Source organism: Talpa europaea (assembly GCF_964194135.1).
Source record: "Talpa europaea genome assembly, chromosome: 7".
In the NCBI taxonomy this organism is placed as follows: Eukaryota; Metazoa; Chordata; class Mammalia; order Eulipotyphla; family Talpidae; genus Talpa; species Talpa europaea.
Window position 1 is genome coordinate 59,469,194 of NC_140074.1, and position 18,040 is coordinate 59,487,233.

At 47.2% G+C, this 18,040-nt stretch overlaps 1 protein-coding gene across 1 annotated transcript; it reads right to left on the bottom strand.

Annotated features, from left to right (window-relative positions):
- Positions 1-8,517: 8,517 nt before the first annotated feature.
- On the bottom strand, positions 8,518-11,692 carry KLF4 (KLF transcription factor 4; the record flags this gene model as incomplete). The annotated part of the gene is made up of 4 exons (XM_084236139.1): positions 11,576-11,692; positions 9,955-10,945; positions 9,688-9,852; positions 8,518-8,693 (listed from the first exon to the last, which is right to left on the bottom strand). Exons 1-4 carry the CDS (start codon positions 11,672-11,674, stop codon positions 8,518-8,520), a joined length of 1,431 nt encoding a protein of 476 aa, XP_084092265.1. The 5' UTR covers positions 11,675-11,692.
- Positions 11,693-18,040: the final 6,348 nt, after the last annotated feature.

Here is an 18,040-nt window from a genome sequence, read left to right on the forward strand (position 1 = left end):
AAGAGGATAGGTTAGTCTGTTGTGTCCACATCGTTCCCTGTACACCAAATATAACCCCTGTTTAGATTAAAAAGCAAACACAGTCCAAGGAAGGAAGGAGCAAATAAATCCCCAAATGATATTAATTTTATCTGGGAGGAGGTGTGATATGACAAAAAAAGTCTGAGTTTAAGAGTCAAATACAAATGGGTTCTGATCATAGCTGTGTGGCCTTGGGTAAGTTGCTTGACAACTCTGAACTCAGTTTTCTCCTGCAAAATGGGTATAATAAATCCCTAAACATCTATCAGAGTTCTTGGCATACCTAGGTACTTAGTCAATGTGAATACTTTCCACTTATCTCCAGCTTGCTCAACCAGCAACACCAAGTTCAGACTCCACTGGTCCATTCATCCCCACATGCAGGAAATGTTTTCCTGAGGTGAATGATAAAGGAGAGAGAAACTCAAGCATTAAAAGGAAAACAAACAAACCACAAGGTCTTAAACCCATATTCTAAGAAATTACCCCTCCTCACGCAATTTCTATTCCAGGTTTTATGTTGCCCATCTGGGAACGCTGTCAAAGCAAATGTTAGTTAAAAATTGTTTACCAAAGGACAGGTAGTTAAATATTGTGTACAAATGAGAGTATTGTTATCACAAACCTAAAATAATTTTTCTTGAACTTTTTTTTTCAAATATAAAGAAAAACATTGGCCAGAAGTGTTCAAATATGTCCCTAGGCAGTCAGAGGATTTTTTTTTCCCTTCAGTTCCTTTTGCAGATCCACTTTCTGATCAGATCTCTGTAGAGCTTTCTTTTTTTAAACTAACTGCCATGCATTCTAATTAAGGAAATAAGTGAAACGTGTGTGTGCCTATACCTGTGAGTTATTCGTCAGTTACTAAACAGATTATTGGCTTAGTATTGTTGGAGCCCAAGTAGACTCCACCATTCATAAAGAAAACCAACCTATCACTCTTCCTTAATCAGGACAAACATTTAGCCAAGCAATTTTATCAATTTTTTAACATACAGCATGGGTTGTATATCAGGACTAGAAAATGAAAATAAAGGAGAATTCCAAACCTGGAAGAGGTCGAGAGTTTCAAAATGCAAATTGCGACCCAAACATTAAACAATAGGGATCTTCTAATCCTTTTACAAAGCACAAATTGCAAATCAGACTCTGCTGCCAGAGTGGCTTTGCCTAACAAAGTCTTTAATGCAAAGAATCCCTTAGGCAAAGCCTCTTCTGTTTCTACAAGCGCTGGCACCAGGAGAGCTTTAAGAAGTTAGTTCTGCTCCCTAGCTATAAACTTAATTGTGCTTCAAACAGAATGAGGTTGCATCCCTGGTCTAGGTGTACAATCTCCAATCCATACAAGTATCTCAATTTGCAGATTAAGCTCCATTTTGCCCATATCGTTCAATCTAAAGAAGTTGGTGATATTTTGTTGAGGGCCAAAACCTTCTTGTCGAACTTGAGTAACGCGTTTTAACCTGCTTTTAACAGGCACCTGATAAACTAGTTGGATGTATCTAAAATAATAAGCTATTGAGAAAATTGTACTGGGGGAATGGTATAAGTGATCGTAGTCAATGTGCTTGAGTCTGAAAAAAAACTACCGAATCAATTTCCCAAAAGGAGTAAACAATTTTGACTGATGCTAGGAAGCCGATTGTTGTTTTTTGTTTTTTTTTTTTTGTTTGTTTTTTGACGCTTTATACTCCTGGCGGAGCAATTGTACCAGGGAAAAATATATGTAGATAGGCAGATTCAATCATCTTCATCATTGGTTCCCTGCCCTCTGTATAGGTGAGGTAGGTCCTTGAACAGATTATATATGTTGGAATGGAATTGCACGGAAAAAGAAAGCAGAGCAAAGGCAGAATTATATTTTAACCCTTTCAGGGAATGACTCCTCTGTTCCCTGCAGAGGGGCAGAGTAAATAAATAGTTCCTCCCATAGTTGGCTGTTAACATTATAGAAGCACAGTGGAGTGCAATGATAGGCTTTTTTGGACATAGGAACACACCGCTACATTGAATTTAGAACTTTCCTTTTAAAGTCATTCTTTTTTTGTGGTGTTTTAGAAAAATCTTTATTCCCCTCTAGGCTTCCCTTGTGACCTGGGGCAAGTCTGGACCTTTATCTGCTTCAGTTTTCTTCTGAGTTAAATGGTCTCAAAGACCCTTTCCTGCTCCAACAGCCTAGGTGATTTTACAGCTCCAGTGCTTGCTATCTGTCACCTGTTTCTGCTTGAGGCTTTAATAGTGCCTCTAAGGCAGGGGCATTTGTCTGTTTCATGCACTTTTCTCTACAGTTAATCTAGATGAGTTCAGAAGTCAGAAAACTGTCATCCAGGCAGCAATGAGTCTCGAGCTTGGAGTAGTGAACCAGGAGATTTCACAACCACCAATGGAGGGTGGGACAGATTGGCCACCCTGTATCCTAGAGCAGAAAGGGCCTCCCAAATGCAAGTTTTTAACCTTGTCTGTCATATATTCACAGTACACTTCTATTTTGCCCCTGAAATGTGGTACAATGAGTTATCCTTTGGAGAATTTTCCCCCAAATTCTGACTTCCCAAAAGCCATGCACCATGATGCCTGAACTGCTTCCTCTGGATCACTGATCCCATCTGCTGGCCCCCTTACACTACAAATTCACAAAATTCAGAGACTCAGCTGGCCAGGGACAATCCTCTATAAAGAGTGTCTATGGGTGTTCAATGGCCCATAAGGAAAGTGTCCACCAGGATCCCGTGCCTGTTACGGGGGCCAGACCAATAACCCCCTGTAATATGTGCAGATAGGCATTTACTGAAGGATCTGAATGGAGTGGATAGAGGAGGCTTTTTCAGAGCAAGATTTGAAAGGATATAATGTATAAATACTTGTCAGGAGAATGTGGATTGTTCCAGAGGCAATAGAGATCAATATGTATGAGTAAGTCTCAAAGACTGAAACAGGTGTGGGTTGCTGGGGGTCAAGAGGAATTTAATTTAGCGTAGCCAGGACATCTCAGCAGTGGTTGGATACCTAAGGAGAGGATCCAGGACAAGTGTCTACAATTAGAGGAGTGGCTGGGTTAAGTCTTGATCACTAGGTGTGGCCCACGGGAGTTAATGACCCAGGGAGCTGTGTGCTGGGCCAGAGGTGAGGACAGGAACAGGTGATTTTTCTTCCACTACAGAACTCTGGCATGGGGACCAGCTCGAGAAGCTGCTGCAAGAAACCTAGGCTTCCCTTTCAGGTCACAATGAGAAAGGAAGTAGCATACTAATCGGGAGACAGAAAGTCTGAGTCTTTTGGCTCCAAAACAGGTTTACTGGAAGAACCTGGATGGTAGCAAATCCTTCTGAATTGGGGTGTATCTGTTTTACTTGTAGCTCTGCCTGCCCAGTAGAACAGAGACAAAAGTACTAGAAGAGAAACACTTTGAGTTTGTCGGCAGGACTGGAAAACAAAAACAAAAAAAAAAACAAAAGCTAATCTGCAAAGGGAACCTCAGTTTCCTCATCAGTGAGATGGGGATGTTGTGAAGATTCATTGAAATAATAGAACCAGTAAATGCCTCAGACCTCACGTAGTTGTGCAGAAGTAAGGGTTTACTATAACAACAGCAAAAAACCACCGGGGGGATTAAAGGAGAGGCTTGCTTGTCCTTGCTGAAGAACATTCCATTTGTTATGTTAAGAGGCTCTGCTTTGTGGTTTGCACCAATTCACTTATCTCCATGGCTTTCAGCAAGTGTATCTGGAGTTCCTTCTATTTCTCTGTGAAGTTATTTAACCATTTTAGCTTTTATGTGGGCATGTGGGTGTAGGATCTGAGTGCATTGGCTTTGTGTCATAGAGATCTGGCCTCTATTCAGTAATAAGTTGATTCAGTGCCAGTTAGTACAGAAGTTACAGATGCAAATATTATAGGTGAAATAGATGTTATAACCCCCCTCAAACCCCTAGCCTCAGATCCCTGGGGTGGATGGCTTTGATGGTTTACTCTAAATGATTTTAGATAACTGTCAAACCTTTACCCCAGGCTGGCACTTTCTCCCCACCCTCATTCTCCCCGCCCCCCCAACCCCCACATCAAGAGTTCTCCATATAGAATTTCTCTTTGTTTCTACCTCTGTTCAGATAATAACATGGAATATAGACATGGAACAAATCACACTGTGGGCTCTCATTATAATTATTGCGTTGTCTCGATGAAAAATATTGTTAGGTATACACAGATATGGTAAGGATTCTGAAAGTGTGAAATTGCTTTTTGTTGTTGTTGTTAAATTGGCTTTTTATTTACTTCCTCCTTTCCCTTTAAGAACAAGTGGAAAAGGACATTTGGGAGGACCAGTTGCAACATGCTGACTCATCTAGGGTGCTGAGAAGACCAAAGCAATTCAAAAAAGTGATATGTCAACAGGCTCACATAAAACAATGGGGAAGATGGACTTCCCTTGTGTGAGATTCCAGGGAAGCAATTTGATTGGTGCTCCCACCTGTGTGTACCCCTAAGTGAGCTGCCCCAGGTAGTTTAGATACCTTAGTGTGGTTTTCTGTGTTCATGTTAAATGTTGGCAGTTGGTTTCCTCTTAATTTTGACTGTCACCCAGGCATGAAAGCACTCTATACTTCATAAGGAGTAAGAATTTATTAGTTTTTCAGGAGATGAAAAGGTGAGACTTTTACTCGAGATTGACTGTTTCGGTGAAGTCCCCAAAGGGTGTTTATTCCCAACTTTAATTTATTTTCACTCAGTGTGGAGAAAAAAAATAAGAGACTTATTTTCATCCAGCATTCTGATTAGAGCAGTAGTTTCGTTGTGTATTCATAGGTAGAACATTCTGTGAGAAGTTCCAGTGTTTTCATTATGTAGAGTGTTCTTGATGGTTTTATAGGAAATATTATTGAATGACTCTGCACATGAACAATGACTGATAGTTTCGTAAACAAACTTGAAGCAGCAGACATGGCTTCAGTTTAGCTTTATAAAAACATGTCACTGTGCAATTGCTTGTGGAGGGTGCTAAAAAAGGAAAGAAAATACATAATAAAATAATATGTAAAATGAAAACATTTGTGTAGAACTGGATGATTATATATCTACGTGTGTATAAGGGAGGGAGACGGGAAGAGGGGAAAGAAATATAAACTACAATTCATTCATGCTGGTGAGTAGTGCTGAATGGCGCTTCAGCACTGGTGTAGCAGCAGGTGGCTGACGCAGCCTGCTAAATTTAGATGCTCCTATATGGCAAAGTACAGCAGGTAGCCCCACCACTTGCTTTAACATTTTCCCTTTGGACTTGCTTGCATAAAATAAGGACTGCCTCATTGGGGTTTTGTGAGATGTAAAAATTATTAATACCCAAATATGATATAACATTGAATTTTTCTAAAAATGGAAACAATTTTTCAATTTTTGAAAGGAAAAGAATCCTCCTGACTATCCTATTTGAAATGAAGGCTACTGTTTGTTGTTTTTTTTCAAGAACCCAAAACAAACAGGGTTGTAAGAGTCTATCGGGTTTTCAGATACAGTATTTTACTGGAAGATAGACTGAAAATCTGTTGATATATATAGAAAACACTACTACTGATCCTTTGTGCATGTGCAGAGCATATAAAATTAAGTGTCATTAGGAAAATGTAATAAACAAGCATCTCAATTATGAAGTACTCTTCATTGTATAGTGTAAGTGACAGTAACACCGTGATGAAGTATACCCAGGAGCTCACACGATAGGTACTGGGGACAAGTTTACATATTTGTGCATGTTGAACATGTTTTGTCCTATTAAATTTTTGGACAATCTTCCTCATCCATTTTAGATATGGAAGCTTTCTTTACCAGCTTAGAAAAAGTTAATGCAAGTGATATTTACGTAAGTTTATGTCTTGATATATTGTGAATTTTTTTTTTATTTGAGATAGAGCCATATGAAGCAAAGATGAAGATGGTAACAAACACTCAATAAACACTTTCCATTCTCCAAGTAGGTACCAGAAGGCTCTTAAGAGAAAGGTGGGTTATGAGAGCAATAACCAATAGTTAATAGAGAAAAATGTGTTCAAATGTAGACTTTAAATAGCTTTAATTGCTCTTTTATAAATAAACCTAAATGTTTGCACCAGCTTTCTTTAAAAATATCTCCATCCTAAATACCTTATTTTAGAATATTTGGTAAGTGCTGGATATTAAAACTGAGAAAACACCAGTGTTAACATTTTGGTGTTTCCTTCCGTCGTTCCTCTTAATTTTCTTTTGGTGTCTCTCTCCTTCAGTGCACACAGACATTTAAACTTATACAATTGGAATCATGCTGTTTATAGTATTTTGTCCTGATTTTTCCACTTAACATACCATGAGCATTTTCCATGTCATTAAATATGCTTTGAATATGTTCTTGGCCACATAAAATTCCATCCTATTGATGCACCTGTTTTCTTTTAAGCTAAGACACATGACATGTTTTCCAGTCATGCCGACGCTTAAAAGCCAAGGAAAATACTTTGTGTTGATCCATCATGAGCCTCTTACGAATTTCTATTTTTTATTCCATTTATAAAGTGCACCCACAATGCAAACAGACCTCTGGACACTGAGATATAATGGATGGTTAATAAGCAGTCTAGAGAAAATGCCAGTCAGCTTCTGTCTGCTTGACAATGTTAATTAGTCACCCACATCACTATTACAAATATCTAGTGTCAACAAGTATCACAAATGTTTTTTCCATTTTCTGACAGTCACAGAAGAATGTCACACTCTTGCTTACCCACCTCAGAAAAATATCAGTGCAGTTTTTAAGCTTTAGTAACTTCAGAAATATGCCACAAGCTTATACAAACACAATTTAAAATTTTACACTTCCTTTTGTGACTTTGGATGACTTTCAATTCTTTTGTTTCAATCTGCTGAAACAATAGAGCTGGCCATCTTCAGAGGACCAGCAAAGTTTGAAAACCATCTGTTCGTCACTTCAGTCCTGACCTCTCGGGACTAGAACTACCAGTCCCGTGTCTGTAACACACACTAAGCATAAATGAACCTTTAATCCTCAGGAGGGCACTGTGGAACTACATTCTTAGGGCTGTCAGCTGTGGGAAGAAGGTTCTTTGTTACTGAAATTGTTCTGAGTGCAGAGCCAGGCCTTTGAGAGATTTTTATATTTTCATTTCTTTTTAGGAGAAACCATAAAGATTTTTTTAAAAGGTGTTCTTTAAATACTGTGTATTTATGTGTTCTGTGTATACTTTATGAAAACTTTCCTATTAAACTGAGCAGACTGAAGCTGAGGGGTTTCTACCTGAGAAACACACACTCAGGTAAGGAAACATCTCTCCTGTACTTTTATGTACCTTTGCAAAGAGCAGCCTGAAGCAGCTAAGTTTAATTCTGTGATCTCCAGTACTGAGTTTTCAGGCTCACAACACTGAGAGTACATATTGTAAAACTAAGTTGCCTTAAAACAAAGTCTTTTATTCTGTGCTGAGATAAATTGTGGCTGCTTAGTGTGCTCTTCACATGCCCTACCCACTGTATTTAAACTGAAATGTGTTACATGCTCTTCTGGGGGGAGGGGGCGGGGGGAGGGGATACAAGACCAAACGAAAACATTGTTCAGATAAAATATTATAGGTTTATTTAAAACTTAATTCTCACCTTGAGTATGCAAAATACAAACTCCACAAAATGTTCACTTTTTTACTTTGTAGTTTACAAATATACAAAATAGAAGTTTGCTTAAATTTATATTACATATTTATTAAGGCAAGGAACTATATAGAAAAAAAACATTTGTTCTGCTTAAGGCATACTTGGGATAAACCATTGTACAGATTATTGCACATTTGAAACCACAGTGCATAACAGACTGTCTGCATAAAATCGTTAAAGAAGTAAACCAGGTGTATTTACCTGACTTAGGTCATAAATGTAGATCGGAAGACAAAAATAGATTTTCCTTGTCAAAGTATGCAGCAGTTTGAGAACTTTGGCTTCCTTGTTTGGTACCTTTAGAACCAAGACTCAGCAAGCACCATCGTTTAGGTTATTAAAACACATTTCTGTACCTGAATTTTCTTTCTTTTCTTCTAATATAATAATGGCTTTTAGAAGGCAAAGAGAATATAAGATGATCCTTACACTTATATTGCATCGAAACACAATTCAAGGGAATTCTGGTCTTCCCTCCCCCCCAACTCACCGATCTAATTTATACCCTGATATCCACAACTTCCAGTCACCCCCTTGGCGTTTTGTAAGTCCAGGAATATTCAAGTTGGAATTCGAATTGGAATGATAGAAGATCCAGTCACAGACCCCATCCGTTTTTGTTCTCTGATTTGTCTTTCGGTTTCTTCATGTCTCCTGATTATCCATTCACAAGCTGACTCGCTGGGAACTTGACCATGATTGTAGTGCTTTCCAGCTGGGTTCCTCCCCTCTCCGGGAAGACAGTGTGAAAAGTTAAAAATACTGAATTCTCTTCTGGCAGTGTGGGTCCTCTCCACTGTGTGGGATTTAAAAGTGCCTCTTCATGTGTAAGGCGAGGTGGTCTGACCTGGAGAACGCCCGGTCGCACTTCTGGCACTGGAAGGGGCGGTGCCCGGTGTGTTTGCGGTAGTGCCTGGTCAGTTCATCCGAGCGGGCAAACTTCCACCCACAGCCGTCCCAGTCACAGTGGTAAGGCTTCTCACCTGGGGAAGGAAAAGAAAGCCGTTGGAAGCCACTGTGATGTGACGGAGCCTGGGCCTCTTTAAAAACTAGAGGCCAAAAGTTAAATCAACTCAGGCATTCTCCCCGCCACCCCCCAAAGCACACAGGAATACCTTTATTTCCATCTTAAGGCTGTGCAAAACTTCAGGTCATAAATAGGAAGACATGACACTAAGTATTCTTTTGCTTTTTCATTAGGGGAACATTAAAGATATACTGAAAACACACAAATACCTCCTAAGCCTACACTTCTTTAGGGTGATGTTTTCTGTCTTTTGAGCCAAGGAATCACAGGGGTAGAAATTAATTTGGAAATTATGTCACCTACTGTGTCTCTCTCCCTAGTCCAAACCAAGCAAAACGTCCTATTCCCATTACAACTGGGTCTAAAAAGCCATAGGAGGCTTTTTTAAATCCTGTACCAACATTTGTTATCATCATGAAGGCTATGCCAAAATGACACGCTCTGCCTATGCTCACGTCAACATGGAAATTCTCTGAAGTGACCATCTTAAACCAAATATCTCAGCAATTGAAACCATAAAATTCTTGAAGTAAAATCTAATCACGACTAGAACTGAGGCAGGGTGAATTGGGGCAATGAAAAATGAAGGGAGTCTAGGAAATGAAAACTGACAAACAATTGTCTTAATGCTTTTGAACTGCAAAGAGCAATTTCTTGATCACAAGCGGGTGCCCCGCTCAAGCTATGAGAAGGGCAACACACTGTCTGGAATCTCCCTTTCAAAGGCTGAACAAAACTGCACATTCAAGCACTGATACCATCCATCAAGCAAAAGGCTCCTGGGCAAAAAAGCAGGCGCCGGTTTGCTGTGCTCTCCTGTGATCCCGGAGATGGAGGAGATAGATTGCACCCCACAACCCAAGGGACGCCCCGAGGAGTGGCCACGGTGGGCTAATGGGGCTGGACACTAACCCCCCCGACACACACACTTTTTGTGGTTTCCGTCCTACCTGTGTGGGTTCGCAGGTGTGCCTTGAGATGAGAACTCTTGGTGTAGGTTTTGCCGCAGCCGGCATAATCACAAGTGTGAGTGGCCGTCCTTTTCCGGGGCCACGACCTTCTCCCCCTCTTTGGCTTGGGCTCCTCTGGCATGCAGGAACCAGGTGCCATGAGCTCTAGGGGTGAAGAAGGTGGGGTCAGCATCATCCCAAGCGCCCCAGGAGGGGGCCAGCTCAGGCAGGGCTCCCCAGCCCGAATAATGAATCCCCGGGACTGACCTTGGTAATGGATCGGTGGCACCTGTGGCTGCATCTGGTCGGGCAGGAAAGGTGGGTAGTTGGGCCCGGGGTGGGGATGGAAGCCCGGGGGAAGTGGCAGGGCAGGATGACAGTCCCTGCTGCTCAACAGTTCCTCGGCACCCAGGGTCGGGGTAGTCCTGCTGGGGAGCTGCCGCCCCAGGGGAAAGTCGTGTGTCGGCGGCCGGTGGCCATTGCTGAGAGGGGGTCCAGTGCCCAAGTGGGCCTCTAGGGGCCGGCCGACGGTGCACGAGGAGACTGCCTCCTGCTTGATCTTGGTGCACATACGCGGCGGCCCGCCGCTGTAGGGCGCCACCACCACCGGGTGGCTGCCATCCGGGCTGCCTTTGCTAACACTGATGACCGACGGGCTGCCGTACTCGCTGCCAGGGGCGCTCAGCGACGACTTCAACACAAACTTGCCCATAAGCCCGCCACCTGGCGGCGGCGGCTGCTGCGGAGGAATGTACACTGGGTCCAATTCGGGCCGTAGGAGCTCAGCCACGAAACCGCCCGACGGGCTCACGTCGTTGATGTCCGCCAGGTTGAAGGGAGCTGTGGGAGGGGGCGCCGATTCCCGGCCATACAGGAGGCCGCTGCCAGCGGTGCCGGGTGCCACGCCCGGGTCGCCCCCGGCCCGGATCGGATAACTGAAGCTGCAGGTGGAGGGCGCACTGGCTGGACCGCTGCTCGACGGGGAGGACGCGGATGAGGCTGATGCCGAGGAGGACACGGTAGCGGCCACTGGTTCCTGATGGGTCAGCGAGTTGGAAAGGATAAAGTCCAGGTCCAGGAGTTCGTTGAACTCCTCCGTCTCCCTCCGAGGCAGGAGAGCCGGGTTGCTGCCACCGCAAGCCGCGCCAACGCCGCCGCTCTCCAGATCGGTGGCCACGGTCGCCGCCGCCAGGTCGTAGGGGCGGCCGGGAAGCACCGGGGGAAGTCGCTTCATGTGCGAGAGCTCTTCCCGCCAGCGCTGAAGGAACAGAGAAGGAGAGAAACCGTCAGTGCTGACCTCCAACTGCCACCCGACATAGTGGAGGGCCCGGCGCCGCTTGCGGACTCCGATGCCAACGCTGCAATCTCGGCCCACACCCGGGTCCGAGGAGAGGCGGTCTGCATGGGTGTTAGGCAGTGTCTGCCGGATTGCGTGTGAACGAGCGCAGAGGCTCGCCAGCCCGGGTCCCTCCCCCGCCAGATCCCGGCGACGCTCCCGCCGCCCCCGAAATTGGGACACCGAGGCTCTCCCGGGGAGCCCTCGCCACGGGGCCGCCTACACCTCAAGCTCCCTCGGGCCCAGCAGCGAGGGTCTGGGGACCTCGCCACCTCCTGCCCTGCGGCCCGCGAGCCCGCCCGGCCGCTGGAACGAGGAGACGCGCGCGGGCCCGGCGTGCGCCCCCCGCGGCTCGGCAGCCGCCCGACCACACGCACGTACCGCGGAGCCCAGAGCTCGGGGGCCATCCGCGCTCTGGGCAGGCAACGGAGGCCGTGCGGTGGCCACCCCTTCGCCTCGCCCAGTGGGCTCGGCGACCCTGGGGTGCCGCCCGTCCTCACCCCACCCACAGAAGCCCACCGGACGCTGCGGGCGGCCCGGGGCAACACTCACGTTATTCGGGGCACCTGCTGGACGCAGTGTCTTCTCCCTTCCCGCCGGGCCGGACGCGAACGTGGAGAAGGACGGGAGCAGCGCGTCGCTGACAGCCATGTCAGACTCGCCAGGTGGCTGCCTGAGGGTCGGGTGGGGCGCACAAGGAAGCAGGAGTCAGGGGGCCACTCTCAACCGCCGCTCGGGTGCGTCCCACCAGCTCCCACCCTTCCCTGAACGCCGCGCTGCACCTACCTCATTAATGTGGGGGCCCAGAAGGTCCTCGGGAGTCCGAAGCAGTAGGGGTACCCGAACCCCAAGGTCAACGAAGAGAAGGGGAAAACTTGGAAACGAAGCCGAAACCAAAAACGCCCCAATTTTTGCCCGAGCTTCTTCTTTGGATGAAATATAAATGGATGATGCCGTTTAAAAAAAAGTTCCTTTGTATACAAAAGTTCTCAGAAAAGTTGTAAACTCGTAAAAACACACAAGCGGGAAGGCGAGCGAGGAGGTCCGACGGCCGGGCTGCGCGCTCTTCGGCTCAGCAGTGTCCCCCGCCGCTGTCGCGGGCGCCGCGGCTGTGGCCGTGCGCGCTGGGGCTGGGGCCGGGGCCGGGGCGGCGGGCGGGCGGCGCCGCCAGGTGAGCCTGGCCGGGCTGGCGCGGATCTGCGTGCTGGGCGGCGGCGCGGGGTGCGGAGTCCGGGGGGCTGCGCCGGGCGCGCGCGGCCATGGGCGCTGGCCGCGGGCGGGTGGGTGGGTGGGGGGCCGGAGGGGCGGGGAGGGGCACTTGGCGGCTCCCGGTGCCGCCGCCGCCCGCCACCGCCTCTGCTCCCCGCGCGCCCGCAGCCGCGCTCGCTCTCTCGGGCCGGGGAACTGCCGGCGGCCGCCGCGCGCTCCTTACTTATAACTTCTCGCTCCGGCGCTCCCCCCCACCCCCCCGCCTCCTGCCCGCTGCGCGCCGGGGCCGGCCGCCAGGCTCCACCCCCTCCTTTTCTTCTCCCCCTCCCTCCCGCGGCTCCTCTGCGGTTGCCATGGCAGCTAAATAAACAAACTCGGCGCACGTGGGGGCGGGGGGAGGGAGGGGCGCGGGCGGGGGGAGGGAGGGGCGCGGGCGGGGCTGGGCCCGGCCGTGACGCCAGCCCGGCAGCTGGCGGGCAGGAGCCGCGCTGACGCCGGCGGCGGCGGCCCGGGCGCGGGGCGAGGGGTGCCGGACGCGGGGCCGCTCGCCGCGCGAGCAAGGCGGTGCGCGTCGCCCTGCTCCGACCCCTGCGTTCGAAGCCCGCGGCTGAGAGGCTGGTGAGGGCGGCGGGGAACGGCCGCGCGCCCCACCCCCGCTCCCGTGCGCGCGCCGCGCCGCGCCGCGCCGTCCGCGCGCTGGAGGAGAGCGCGATTATCCGTGTGACTCATGCGGCCCCGAGCCCTCCCCTGCGCGCGCAGGCGCCCGGCCCCGGCCCCGGCCCCGGAGCGCCAGTTCGGGCGCTGGGCCTAGCGCTGCACGGTTCCTCACGGGCTCTTCTTCAGGGTGGGGCTTCGGGGGTGGGGCCGGGGGTGGGGGCCCCCCCAGAGGAGGGGGGTGCCCGGCGCTGTGTCGCGGGGACTGGGAGCCGCAGAAGGTCCGGGCGTGTTTCCCGGAAAAGGCGAGAAGAGGCCGCCATGGGAAACCGGGTTATGGTTCTGGTATTTCAGGAGCGAGGAAGCAGGGAAGGGGTGCCGGGTTAACTGGGTGCCGTGGGGAAGGCAAGATGGGGCTGCTGGGCGCGGGGACACCTTTCAACCAGGGGCTCTCAAAGCTCTTTGCAAACTGCGCACTCTTCACTCCACTTTATAGATGAGAAAACTGAGTCATAAAGAGGTGAAGAGGCGAGGGAAAGGTCACACAACAACGCGTTGCCTTCAGCTCAGGCTCGCGGCCGTCCAGTCCACCCAAAGGGTCTTAGCTGGAAAGTGGCCACGAGCCAGGAGGTGGAGCGATGCGGTGGGACCCCCGGTTCCCGAGAAGGGTCCACCCCGAAAAGAGCCCGCGGCCGCCGTCCGTGCCCACCGGGAAGGGAAGAGGAAACGGCGGTCGTTATTTCAGTCTTATAACTCTGCCTCTCCATCCACCCCTCTCCCCCCTTAGTTTGTGATCAGTAATTTTCCAGCCGGGAAATGTTTTCGCCCTCATCTTGTCTGCAAACATACTTTTTTTTTTTTTTTTTAAACGTGAGTGTGGTGTTCGGTATCGCTTGCTAAACGTCGGTTTGCGAGGTGTTTAGTTTGGATTCGGGCGCGCAGAGCCAAGCTCCGCCCGCCCTCTCCACCGAGCCCCCTCGTCGGTACATGCAGCCGCTCCCAGCGGGTGTCAGAACAGGAAAGAAAGGCAGGGGCCGACGCCAGGGAAAGGGCGAGCCGCAGCCCTGCGTGCGTTCTCTCTGTGTGAGCTCTGGTTGTCTCTACGTTAAGTTGTCACCTGTTTGTTTTGAGTCCTGCGATTCTGGTACCTATTAGGTTTCCTCAGAATATTTATTATCCCTGATTTTTTCCTCTCCTTGCCGGCCACAGAAGCATTCTTGGAATGCAGCATCTCGCTCCGAATGAATCCGCTGGGCCTTTTCTACCAAGGCCAGGAATCCCTGTAGGTCCGGAGCTGAGCGCGCTGGAAGATGACTGGCATCCTCTTCCTGGCTGTGGTCAGGGGCTTCGAGGGCCCGCTGCTGGGGGAGGGGTGTGCTTTGGCAGAGAAACCTAGATCCGTCTACACTTGGCTTACTGGGGTTCAGCCCTCCCATGAAGGAGCAGCACGAGGAGCTCATTTAACTCTTTGAAAACATTGCCCTTTTCAAAGGGAGGAACCTAGAAAGGCAGACACCTGCTACCTCCTCCCCTTACCCAAAATTTCTTGGGAAATTCTCCTTCAAGGCCAAGATTCCTAAACCCCAGTGAACTTGGTTTTGCCCTTGATTGATAGTCATCAACCCCAGGATATAAACTTGTGAGAACTTGGAATTTGTAACTTAGGTCGGCAGTGCAGGAGGTTTTTTTCTGCTTTGCTTTTATTCCTCTAAGGCAGTAGCCCTTCCCCTTACCAAAAAAAAAAAAAAAAAAGTAACCGCCACTATGAAAAAACAATATTACACAGATGAATTGGAAAGCCACTATTATTATGTCATTTAATCAAGACAAGATTCAGAAATTCAATTTAGAAAGATGAACTTGTAGTTTCCAAACAGCCTTCTGGAGGAAGAAAGCCAGTGCCTCTTCGTGGCAGGCAACTATCTGGTTATTCTTCTGATTGCATCATAGAGGGAACTCTATATATTCACCCCAGAGTTTTCTAAAAGAGGTTAAGGAACTTCAAGTTCACAAATCATCTCCTTACAAGGCAGGTGCCTGGTATGACAACAGGGTTATGACCCTCCCTCTCTTCAGAACAGGTAGGTCCAGAAGAGTTAAATCCCTGCCCCATATAATTTATAAACATGAGGCTGAGTAAACCTTTGATGACTAAATTGCACTCTAAAATAATAATAATAGAAGACACCCTTTAAAGAAGAATTAAATACTGGTGACTTTATTTCAGCAAACTGATATTACAAGTTTTGTGGTATGGAAGTTAATTATTAATGTCCTTGGAGTTATAAAATAGATTTTTTTTTCCAGCCCAAACTACATTAGTTGGCAGGAGATGTGATGGAAACCATCAGGGCTAGGGGATTAATGTGAAGCCATTGAGAGGCGTGATGGATTGAAGAGGCTGCAGAAATGTTTCAAGTGAAGGATTCAATACCAGAACTGGGCACCAGGTCTGGGCACATAGCTCTGGAGGCCGGCTGCACCCTAGCCCGGGGTGTATGTGTACCACTGCCCGGGACTCAGGGAAAAAATGGTTTTTTCAGATAGTGAAAGCCAGAGATAATTTTAAGTGTCCAAATTGCTTTGAAATGAAACCCCCACTGATAATAACTATGAGAGGGGTCTGCACATTTTAAGAAGGTGGCAAAGCTTCACTTCCACCTCCTTGTTACACTTCAGCTTCTTTTGAATCCCAGTCTTGGGTGGAGGTTAAGAAAGTGGACTTCAGCATTTGATTTTTGGAGTTCGTGTTCTGGCTCTGCTGCTTCCCTTGACTTCACTTGCCCATTTCTTCTAAAAAATGGGGAAATGAATAGTATCTACTTAAGTGATGAGGATTATAAATGGGACCTTCCAAGTAAAGTGACTTCACATAACAGGTATTGATGTCCAGGTGCTCTCCATTACAGCATAAGCCTTAGGAGGGCAGATGCTATCATTCTGTTTACCCCTGTATCCTCAACACCTTGTGCAGTGTCTGCCGAACATGTGGTCATGTTCAGCAAGAGTTGGTTGAACAAATGAGTAATGAGGTTTCCTTTTTGAACACTTCGACAGGAAACTGGTTTTTCCTTTCAGCTCTCAACTGTAGACTCCCCCACCTTTTTTTGTTACAAACTACCAGACCCCCCCTTTTTTGGTCAAGAACTATCAGACTCATCATTTTCCCTATTGTCATTTCATTACTCTTTCCACATTCCTTCATTTTCTTTGACCAAGGCATCTGCGTGCCTACAGAGTTCAGCCATTTCTGATATTTCCAAATATCTAAGTAGTCTAACCAATATCTAAATATCCAACCATTTCTAAACACCTTCACTATCTTTCCCCTAATACTGAGTTGGGCTGGCAGGGTTCAGCCTCGCTACAAGGAGCACCTTGGCTCCAGCCCTCCTCATTGGTAGTTATTAATTACTGCTATAGCCTCCAGACTGTTGCCCCTCCCCCCACCCGTCCCACCAGAGTTTCTCTGCTAGATGGAATCCATGCCGCTCACACTTTGCCACACTTTTGCTCTGCTCACCTCACCACCACCGGCCAATCTTTCAATAGCCCCCTTTGCTTAGAGGAGCAAGACTGAACCCCTTAGCCTGATGTCCCACCCTGGCCCTGGACAGACATTACAGGATCATCTCTAGAGACTGACCCCACCCTCCCTAAATGTTAACCGATGTTCCCTCAAGCCTCTGAACACATGATGTGCTTTTCCTGTCTGAAATGCCCTTTCTCCCCAGGGGCTCTCATCATCTTCAACCTGTAGAGGTCGATGATCTCTGACTTGTTCCTGGGGTCTGTTAGTCCCCAGCTAGGTCAGTCTTCTTGCCTCTGAGCTCCAACCAAGCTGTGTGGCAACTCTGCAGCGCCATTTTCCCAGTGGATGGCCTGTGTCTGGTTACTCATCTGTGGTTCTGCTTCCCCTGTGGCATCTTTAAGACAGCTGCCCAGTGGCTGTTCATTGTAAGATGAAGCAAGTGAGCAAAAGGGTAGGACTGTTCATCTGGGAACCTGCCCTTATCATGGCCTTTCTCTGTTTTTCATCCCTCTCTTCCTCAGCCTGCTTCATTTCTTTCTTTGAAAAGTTAGGTGAAGGAGACAGAAAATAAAGTCCTTCCTCACTCTCCTCACAAAGCAGTTGGACACAGTGAGAGCACAGGCCTGGCCAAAGCATTGTAATAAAACAAACTAGAAAACACAAACAAAAATAACCAAAAGCCAAACCGAAACCAAATGGAGAAAGAGTCAACTCTTTTCTGTGGCCAAATCCATTGCCTTTCAAAACCCAAACACTGGATATCAAAGTTTTTAGAGCAGAAAATGAATCACAGGCATTTAAAAATCAATTCTCAGAAGTTTAAAATCTTTATCATGGGCCTTTAGGTTTGATCACTGAAGTTGCAGTGTGAGTCCTCCAGAGTTAGCCCCAATGCATTCTTCAAGCTACTTAAAAAGACATTTTACACTTAATGGGATTATCTGAAAGACTCCTGAGTTGTTCTGACAGCAGTATGCTAAACTGAGCTTTTCAGTGCCCTCAGCTAGTTCTGAGATGTGTTAAGAAGATACCAAAAAAACAAAAACAAGCCCTCCTTTTAGTTTATTTATTTTTAAATGTCTACGTACATGGTGATAGTAAAGAGTAAGACTTATAGAAGAAATATTCCTCCTAACAAAGAAATGAAGGCCTGGCATTTATCTTTGTCTAGTGGGATTGTCTTTAAGGCCAGAAGATATTATATGCATTGGAAAATAAATACAGCATTTGAAAGAAAATGAAATGGCAAAGAAGGCAAATCAGCATAGAAAAACTTGTGTTGGAATTTTCTCCTTTCTTTGTTCAAATTTTCACAGGCCTGGTAATAAAACAGGGGAGAATTATCTATCAGAGGGCAACTAAAACATTACACTCTCAAAAGATTCTATTTCCTTTATTTAAAAGCCTCTGTGCCTCACATTAATATACCAACAGTGTCACCCTCGTGAGGAAAAGTTGGGTTCCTGTGTAAGTCAGAATGGAGGTAAAATCTTTGCATTATGGAAAGCATAGGGATTCTGAGGGTTTGAAAAGAAGTTCCTCACACCCTGAGAAATGCAAACAAGAAACAAACAATTCTGTGTTTAATTTTCTTCTCAGTTTGTGGGTCGGACAAGAAGATA